At 31.1% G+C, this 9,362-nt stretch overlaps 1 protein-coding gene across 1 annotated transcript; it reads left to right on the top strand.

The window, feature by feature from the left end:
• The first annotated feature begins 6,031 nt into the window (after positions 1-6,031).
• LOC106767269 (peptidyl-prolyl cis-trans isomerase FKBP13, chloroplastic) lies at positions 6,032-8,838 on the top strand. The gene is made up of 5 exons (XM_014652120.2): positions 6,032-6,448; positions 7,146-7,238; positions 7,575-7,635; positions 7,714-7,782; positions 8,609-8,838. The coding sequence occupies exons 1-5, from the start codon at positions 6,074-6,076 to the stop codon at positions 8,671-8,673; spliced, it is 663 nt and encodes a 220-aa protein (XP_014507606.1). The 5' UTR covers positions 6,032-6,073; the 3' UTR covers positions 8,674-8,838.
• The last annotated feature ends 524 nt before the right edge of the window (positions 8,839-9,362 follow it).

Raw genomic sequence — 9,362 nt, 5'->3', positions numbered from 1 at the left:
TTTCTAGTAATTTCTTTGTTTAAAATTTATCATATATTGTTATTGTTTGATTTCATCAATCTTATTTTAATCATATCTTTATCTTATTATTGTTTTCTATTTTTGTTTTCTAAAATATTCTACTTAGAAAATTTATGGAGTTTCTTGAACTTTATGATGTGATTATGGAGGAAGAAGAATCAATTTAAGAAGAATTTACAAGGTCCAAAAGTATTAAGAAAGGAACACAATGAGAAAATAGCAAAAGAAAAAAAAAATAAGAAATGAATTCAAAGAAAAAAGTGAAGAAAAAATAAAAAAGAAAAATAAGTTATCATTTTGTAAGAGATTATAAAATATTATATGGGAATATAAACCCTAAAAGAATATGCTATTTTAGAAAGAGAGAAAGCGAGACATTTCTAAGTGTAATTTTCTTTAACATGTCACCTTCAAGTGTGAAAGTTGTAACTACTTTATTTTTATTAAAATGGTATGACTTAGTTTTTTACACTAAGAGGGAAGGTGAATTGGTGAAACTAAAAAATAATGTTCTTTTAAAATCTCTTTTTGCAAAAGGTGATGCCTTGAAAACTTTCTTAAAACATAAGGAAAAAAATTTTCTAATACAGCGAAAATAAAGTCGATTTAGTACAAAATAAAGACTACTAAAAATAAAAGTGTAGGGATCAGAGAAATCAAACATTAGTTTTTATACTAGTTCAACCAACCTGCCTACATCCAGTGTTCTTCCAATCACACAAAACAAATGCACTATAATGATCAAGGTTTTTACAACAAGGATTTTATAGAAATCTCACATAAAAAATATAAAACACCTCTCTAACGCTCTAATCAAAATATAGGCATAGAAGCACAAGACCAGCAACAAGAATCCCCTTTTTTGCTGTCCCAACCCCTTTGAGAAACCCCTCAAAGTCAAGAACGCAACACACTCTTCTTCCTGTAATCACAACAGGGAAACAACTCAATCTTCAGCAGATTATAAATCCTAATCTTGTAGTGGACAACTCAAAGTGTAGATAAATTAGACTTTCAATGCACAACAATCTTGTTCTTCAAGAAATCACAACTAGATGATCGCCACGACCTCTTCTTTGATTCTTGGAGCATTTTCCTCTTTCTGTAACACAACACTTATCTGAAAGATATCATAAACAATGTTAGATTCACCAAAGTTGTCACAGAAATCAATCTCGCGTCAATTTATAGTTTTTCACAATTCTGACGCACTTTAGTCGACTTAGCTACTAATGCAGTCAAATATAACAAAACAGTTATAACAGTTAGCAGCAGTCAATGCAATTAATTGAATACGCAATTAATGCAGTCAATTTACATTTAATGCTTGGTTAACCAAATTAAAAGTATGATCGTTAGACAGTTTATGTCAAGCATTAATAGAATTTCAAAACATAACAAACTTAGTCGAATGCAGTACGCATATAGTCGACTATGTAATAGTATAAAACATTTTTGAAAAACTTTCTCTTTGAAAAATCTCACAACACACTTTGAAGGTCTATGCAAAGACACAAGTTCTAATCAACTCATCCCATAATGAAGTCGACTTAAAATTGTTGTTTTGCAACATAATTTAAAGTTCAACATTAGTGCATGTGGGTTTTCTTTTCCAAAAACATGTGTTATGCATTCAAGTATGAAATCACATATACACCACAGTGAAATGCAAACAACACAACAACATTATAAACATGTTCCCATATAACTGTATAGCAAGTAAGCATAAAACATGTAACACATAATACACATGTGTTATTAATTATGTGTTGTCATCATCAAAAACAAAAAACTGATTATGGGTTCAACTAAACCAGTGCTCAACCTAACAACAATAATCAACCATGTTGTACAAATCAATACATATTATCAATCAAATACCAATCAACATATAATTTTCCCCCTTTGGGCATTAGCAAAAAAGGTAAGCACAATGGTATTAAATACAGATAATCATCAAAAGCAAACAATGATGCTCCCCCTGTCATAGATATTCACATGATATAACATTCTCTCCCCTTTAAATATAGGCATGTGAAACATCTTAAAGAATATGCAATGCTCTCCTTGACATTATGCATGTTTTAATCTCAAAACATATATGCAAAATGTAGTATACACAAAATATATCAGAGCATATATCAATGTATGATAGTATTGTATCAGATCAGAAACAATGCAAACATATGAATGCACAAAACTAAGACCATTCTTTTTTAAATTAATTTACTTTAAGATTGAGTCTAAACTCAGCTCAAAACTTTTCTAAGAGCTTTCTCTGTGCAATTATGTGATCAACATCAAGATTTAAGGATAAAGCATTTTTGGAGATCCCACATTGAGTAGAGATAAGATAAGTTTACAACATATAAGTAGGTTCAAACCTTACTTTACAAGATAGTTTTGTGAGGTTAAGTTAAACTCAAAGTCCACTTCTTAACATGGTACTAGAGTCATGGGTTAAAGCCTATCCTAGCAAAATTTGCTACTTGTTGGGTCTATCGTGCAACTCGTTATCAGAACGCTATTAGACCACTAATTAATTAAACTCGAGATGTATGTGCCTCGAGACGAGAGATGTGTGTTAGAGATCCCACATCGATTAGAGATAAGACAAGTTTATAATATATAAATGATGAGTGCAAACATCACTTTACAAATTGGTTTTGTGAGGTTGAGTTAGACTTAAAATCTACTTCTTAACAAACATAGTTTCCCACTTAGGTTTGTTTGTTGCATTTTTTTCATTCCAAGTGACATTGTTCTTGTTTCTTAATCCATTTTCCAGTCTCTATTTGGGGTTTCTAGGTTTATTTGGCAAAAAGGTGTTACTAGGTGTGAAATGAAGTCTTTGTAGGGTTCATGATTTGGTTTCTTGAGTAGTTTATTTTCCTTATTGTGGTAATGTTTTGTAAAATCTCTTGGTACATAGTGAATCAATATAAAATTTTTAATATTGATACCTCTATATATTCTCTTTGTTTCTTAACTTGTTTCTATGTTTAATTGAGTGCGTTATTTTTGTGTCAACCAAATTCCATAATTCAAATATTTAATAAGATATTTATTCTAAAGATTTGCAAACAAATTTGTTTGTTCAATTCAACCCCCTCCCCCACACTCTCTATTTAACTTAACCCGTAAAACTAACACCAAGTAATGGATATTGAATAGAAAGATGCAAGCTATTATTCAAGAATTTGTGAAATTAAATATATATTTGTGTTATTTGATCCTTTATTATAACAGCTCAAAAATCTATAAGTACACAATAATGTTATAATAAATGCATTCAAATATACATTAATATATTTTATATTTCCAAAACTCTTATTAACTTAAGTATTGGAGAATCTTCTATAAATCAATCTATCATCAATCTTAAACAAACAATTTGACTTTCATATCTCATAAAAATTAGTTCAATTTCCAAAAGGCACTATTTTTTCCACCTCAAAAGCATAACATTCATTTTTCGTAAGAACAATATCTTATTATATCTTGTCTTTCCATTATAGATATTGGATATCTACCTTTATACAATACTTATTGTTAAAAACAAAACTAAATATGCGCCTTACTTAGACACAATAAAAAAACATCTTCATCCTTCCAAACACCTCAAACTTGTCATCTTTACACATGACTATCATTAGTTAAATAAAAGCATGATTCATCCTATCTATCTTCTTATACAACTCTCATGTTTATGTTGCCAAAAGTGCATCTCCACTATAAGTTAAGTGATAATGTAACTTTTCACCATTCTTATTAGTCATTTTACATTAATAAAATGAACTTTTCTTTAGCTTTTAACTTAGTCCTCAATTTTATTATTTGTAAATAATTAGATATATATCACTCTAATATAGTTATACAAGTAATCCCCATATTTTCTCTAATAATTGAATACGAAGCACTTGGGTCAAGCGAATCAAAATTGGAATACAAGGAAGTGGAAATAGAAGGTCAAAATATGGAATTTCAAAGGATCACCTACATTAGTGCCACATGAATCACACCCAACACTATGAAGGCTAAGATTAAATTCCTCACCAAGGTTGGGCAACACTAACCCAAGGTTGGACGACTTTTCCCAATTGTGAGTTTCATTAAGCGCCACCTGACTAGCTTGAGCGTCATCTCACAATGATGAATTGCGTTGAGTGCCACTTTAATAGAGAGCTCATTTTTTTATGTGCTAGTATGGAGTGTCTTACATTGGGCATTAATTTTGCTAACTTAAAACTTTTGGCTTATGTTATCTTATTTTTTTTTTTTTGAGAGAAATGAGTCTTTAGTTCATTTAAAAATGAGGGAACACATATTTTAGGATTTTAGGCTCCTAGGGTTTTCTAAAGACTTCAATTTCTTCTTCTTAGATCTTCATCTTCCACCATTGTTTAGCTTTTCCTTTTGGCCACTTCATGATAATGAAGACCTATACCCTTTTTGTTGTGATTAAGTGTAATCAATTGAACTCTCATGTAATTAGTACTAATTATGTGTGTATATATCCATTTCTTTCTATTCAATGTTAATATTTTGTTGCTAAGCTTATTGTGGTTTATCCATATTGTGATATTTGATTCATTCAGCATTGGAGAATATCTTTTGTAATCCAGAACTAAAACAAAATACCTAATGAAGCTTGTACTTAAGAGGTTGACTCATTAGTTGTCTAAAACCCATCGAGAGAAGATTACTTATTGAGTATTCAAGAAATTAACTCTTAATAATGAAACTTAGGATCATTCTACTAAAGAATTAGGGTTTGAGTAAATTTGTGAGTTGACATTAGCATTAAAATGGAGAGCAGTTGAATGATTACATGCATGCGATGGAGGTTTGACAAAGTCTAACCCTAACAATAACATATCATATCATTATTAATATATTTTGTTTTCTAGGTCTTTGATAAAATTCCAAAAAAGAGTTTTAATTGTTTTTGCAAAGTTTTAATTCCTTAAACATCAACACAATTTATGGAAACATTCTTGTCTAATTAGTTATTGATTACAATCATTGTCACGTATTGCACAATTCTTTTGGGAGAACGGTAATTACTTTTTACTTACTATTATGCGATTGGTACATTTGTCATTGAACGAATCAAGCTAACATCAAGAAAGATAGTACTTACATGCACCCAACCATAACATGTTTTTGTACTAAATGTACTGATCAATACAAATCGATCGTAATAACACAACTAATCGTTTGGGCATGGAGGAAAACGACCAGTCACGATATGAATAAGCTAAAAATCTAATTAATCTAAATAGATCAGTAATAAGGTTTAAAGAAAATTGGATTATGATTAGGTCCAATCTAATCAAAAGGCTATGGAGAAAACATTAAATACAAGTTAAAAGTATAATTGTTGAGACTTTTACTACGAATTTATTACAATATTAATTACTTTACCAATCAAACTTGGGTTAACTTTAACATTAGAATACCTTTAGTAAATACTCTCTATCAATTGAAGAACACACTGTTCATGTATAGAAAAGCTAATATCGAAACATGCAAGAAAGAAATTGAAGAAAAAAATTGTTTAAGTAAACATTTCACACCACATCCAAAATAAATTCTATGGTCAATCTTCCTTATAAAGGAACAAAATATGCTTTAAAGACTATCATTCTAACTTGCTCATAATATAGACGAGGTATGAGTACAATTGAAGATATTTCTCTTTTTTAATTGATCTTTGTTAGTAATTTTTGTTCCTTCTCCAAATAAAAAAAAAATAGTACAGCCTTCCATATGGTTAGATTTTTCAGTTATATATACAAGTTCTAAGTTTGAAATTAGTTGATGAAAAGTTGAACTAATAAAAAAAGCTCACAATTGTGAAGTTTTAAAATTTAAATTATAATTTTGATGCTCCCATAATCTTGAGCAATACGGGTAAATTTTAATCAATATGGGTAAATATTAAATAATTAATTATCTTTCTGATTTTAACAAACTTAATTTTTTTTATTAATATTAAAGCATCCACGTGAAACAATTTGAATTAGAACCATTCGTTTATCGGGTGGAGATGGGTTTAGCGGCACCTTATTCCGTTGGAACAAGCCTCCCGTCCCTCCAACGCCTTCCTTCCCTGAAACCCCAAATCTGTAACAATTATTCATCACCTGTTAGTTCCCACCGTCATGTGAAATGTGCTCTCCAACTTCAACCACAAACACCACCACCACCAACAACTGTAACAGTGGCACCGGACGAGAGCCTCGTGAAGAGAAGAACTTTAATAGGCCTTTTTGCATTTGATGCTGTCCTTGCTTATTCTTCCTTAAATTCATCATCAGCAGCTGAAACTCCATGTGAATTTCAAGTGGCACCTTCTGGTCTTGCCTTCTGTGATAAAGTTGTGGGAGCAGGTTCTCAGGCAGTCAAGGGACAACTTATTAAGGTATTTCCATTTAGGTTTATTGGTCATGGGATGGAACTGTGCAAACTTTTAGATTGCCAATAAATTAGAAAGTAAAAAACTTACTATAGTCTGTTATTGGATTGCACTATAAAATATTTATTATGATATTATTAATGTATATCCTATTTAATCTTTTCATATGCTTTTAATAATATGATATAGTTGGAGTAATTTAGAAATATGATTAAAATAGAGTAGGATTGAACTAAAATTTACTTCCTTTATGTGAAGTAGGATTGAACTAAAATCTACTTTAGTTGAATTTAATTAAAACCTACTTTTAGGATACTTCGAAATAACTAAAATAACTAAAATAAAGTACATAGGTGGTTATAAATCTCATTTAAACTAATGTTATGATGTTGTATGCATTTTTTTAAGATGCATATACATATAAAAAACCGACTACTACTGTCTCGAGTGGTAAGTGGATTTAATAATCTACATAAGACGATATATTCTCACATCTGAATAAAACAATATAGATGTAAGGCAGACAAATATATATGTGATACATCCAACTTAATGCATTGAAGATGGAATGACACAAAAAATGTGGTGTTAGTGAAGGTTCACATAGAGCCTGTGTTGAGCTTGGGATGTTTTGGTCATTTACTGACATTATCCACTTTGAGTAAAGTCCTATGTTCTGTTTGACCAATATGCTATCTTCCAGGCGCATTATGTGGGGAGATTGGAGAATGGGAAAGTTTTTGACAGCAGCTATAATCGTGGCAAGCCACTAACGTTTCGCGTTGGTGTTGGAGAGGTATGATTACTAATGTTTTACATATTTTTCATCACTGTAACTATAGGCAGCAATAAACTCTGTGTTAGGATTTTTGAAGTACTTATAGTCAAAATCAACAAATTTAACACATGATAGTTTGTGATAAATGATAGTATGAGAATTTCTCTCTAGGATAGATATAACTGGTGAAATCAGAAGTGAAATTGCTTCTTGGGAATTGTTTGCTAATGAAAGCCATAGAGTAAATTTCCATGTTTATTTAATGAGCGTCACCAATCATAAGTAGTCAAACAATAGAGTACCTTTTCTGTACAGTCTTGTTCGGGAATTAAAAGTTATCCATGAATCAAATAGGTGATTAAAGGTTGGGATGAAGGCATTATTGGAGGTGATGGAGTTCCTCCCATGCTTGCAGGTACTTTTTTTTTTATCGGTGTCAATTCATTCTTTTATGACATACCAAGGTAACATTGTTTACTTTTTGGTAACATAGGAGGGAAACGTACCCTGAAGATTCCTCCAGAACTTGGATATGGCTCAAGAGGAGCTGGTTGTCGAGGAGGCAAGTACTTCTTTCCTTTTGTTTTCTGCTGCCAAACAATACTTTTTCTTTTGACATTATATTTGCCAGGAAAATGAAGATGAGGTTTTGATTGCTCTTGGTTGTTTTGTACTGTGTGAAGCTAGGTCAATTACAGATTATGTTGGAGCTTTATCTTTAACTGATTTTCATCCATAGTGATATCAGGGAAAACTACTGGTTACTTTAGTTTAGGATGTTCTTTGTTTTGAATATACAAGAGCTTAGTATGATGATTGTGGCACTCGGCAAGTGACATAACAACGCAGAATAAGAGAAGAGAATAGACACAATGCATGCTATATTCTCTGTTTTTTCTTTTTCTGTTAACTTCACTGCTGGAGAATTAACAAGAAAAATGCACACTTAATATTTTGGAAAGGATAATTGTCAGGAAGTTTTCTTAATAGTGGCTCTGCTAACTCACATGAACTTGTTAAATATATAATTTTCAAGAGTTATTTCTCAATGATAGAGAAATTAGGACCATTGAATTAAGTTCTTAAAGAAAGATCATTTGGTAAAACACCATGCCAAGACATCACTGTAGAAAGATGTATATAAAACAATAGTGAAAACATATTTACAGCAAATTCTGTAAAGAAGCAGGAACCAAGGAAAAGCATGCCAAGCTGCTGTAGCCTGGATCTAAACTAGTACTAGGGTTTAGCGGTTGATCAGACTGGTGGTAATCTTCAGAATTATGCATTGCCTTATGGACAAGGACACTTTTTATTCTTTTTCTGCATGGTTTTATTTTTTTAACGTTTTTCTTGGACAAGAAAAACTTATACATTTTTTGATTCAGGTTCATGTATCATTCCTCCTGATTCAGTGCTATTGTTCGATGTGGAGTTCGTTAGCCAAGCATGATTTACAAAGCCATGAGCGGGAAAGTTTCCATATAGTGGAACTTCTAAAATTAAATGTTAAAGTTGAACTTGCTGGAGAAATTCATAACTAAGTCATTAACATGCTATTTATTGATTATCCAGCCTTGATTTCATTAGCATAGAAATTGTACCCGAAAGTTGAACAGTTATGAGCAGTACTGGAAAAACACTCCTCTGAAGTTCAAACTAAGAGGGTGAATAACACAGAAGAAAAATGGAAATAACCAAATAAAGGAAACAATCAGTAAAAGGAAAGCTGTCAAAGCACTTTGATTGCTTTTGGCAAAGCAAGAAACCAGTTCTTTTTATCTCTTTTTATGTATGACTAACACTCACCCGAGTCCTAGTGTTACAAAGCAGTTAAATTGATTCCTAATAACTTATTAAAGTGACAAGACCCCTGCAATCAAAAGTGAAGGCCAAATCATGTCGCATTGCCTAAAGAGATCTAACGTACCTACTCTTACTAGTCGTGTTCTTAGATTTGAAACTTAAATTTGTTTCCTATTATCTGAAGTTTATATGAGAAAAAAAAAAGTAAATCAGAAAACAATAAAAAGCTGTTTTCACTATTTCATATAGAAACTTTTGAAATATATAAGGGAAAATGGAAGACAATTTTCTCAAACTAAATAGCCTCTAAGTTTGAGTTTCATGTATGAGATGGGT

The sequence above is a fragment of the Vigna radiata genome, chromosome 7 (genome assembly GCF_000741045.1).
Source record: "Vigna radiata var. radiata cultivar VC1973A chromosome 7, Vradiata_ver6, whole genome shotgun sequence".
Classification (NCBI taxonomy): Eukaryota; Viridiplantae; Streptophyta; class Magnoliopsida; order Fabales; family Fabaceae; genus Vigna; species Vigna radiata.
This window is presented reverse-complemented; position numbering and strand designations above follow the sequence as displayed.

What these genes read in the sequence shown, in the direction of transcription:
- LOC106767269 (XM_014652120.2), top strand. Translation starts at nt 6,074, where the DNA reads ATGGGTTTAGCGGCACCTTATTCCGTTGGAACAAGCCTCCCGTCCCTC. An exon ending in AGTTCCTCCCATGCTTGCAG is followed by an intron (nt 7,636 to 7,713) that starts GTACTTTTTTTT and finishes TTGGTAACATAG; the next exon opens with GAGGGAAACGTACCCTGAAG. An exon ending in AGGAGCTGGTTGTCGAGGAG is followed by an intron (nt 7,783 to 8,608) that starts GCAAGTACTTCT and finishes TTTTTGATTCAG; the next exon opens with GTTCATGTATCATTCCTCCT.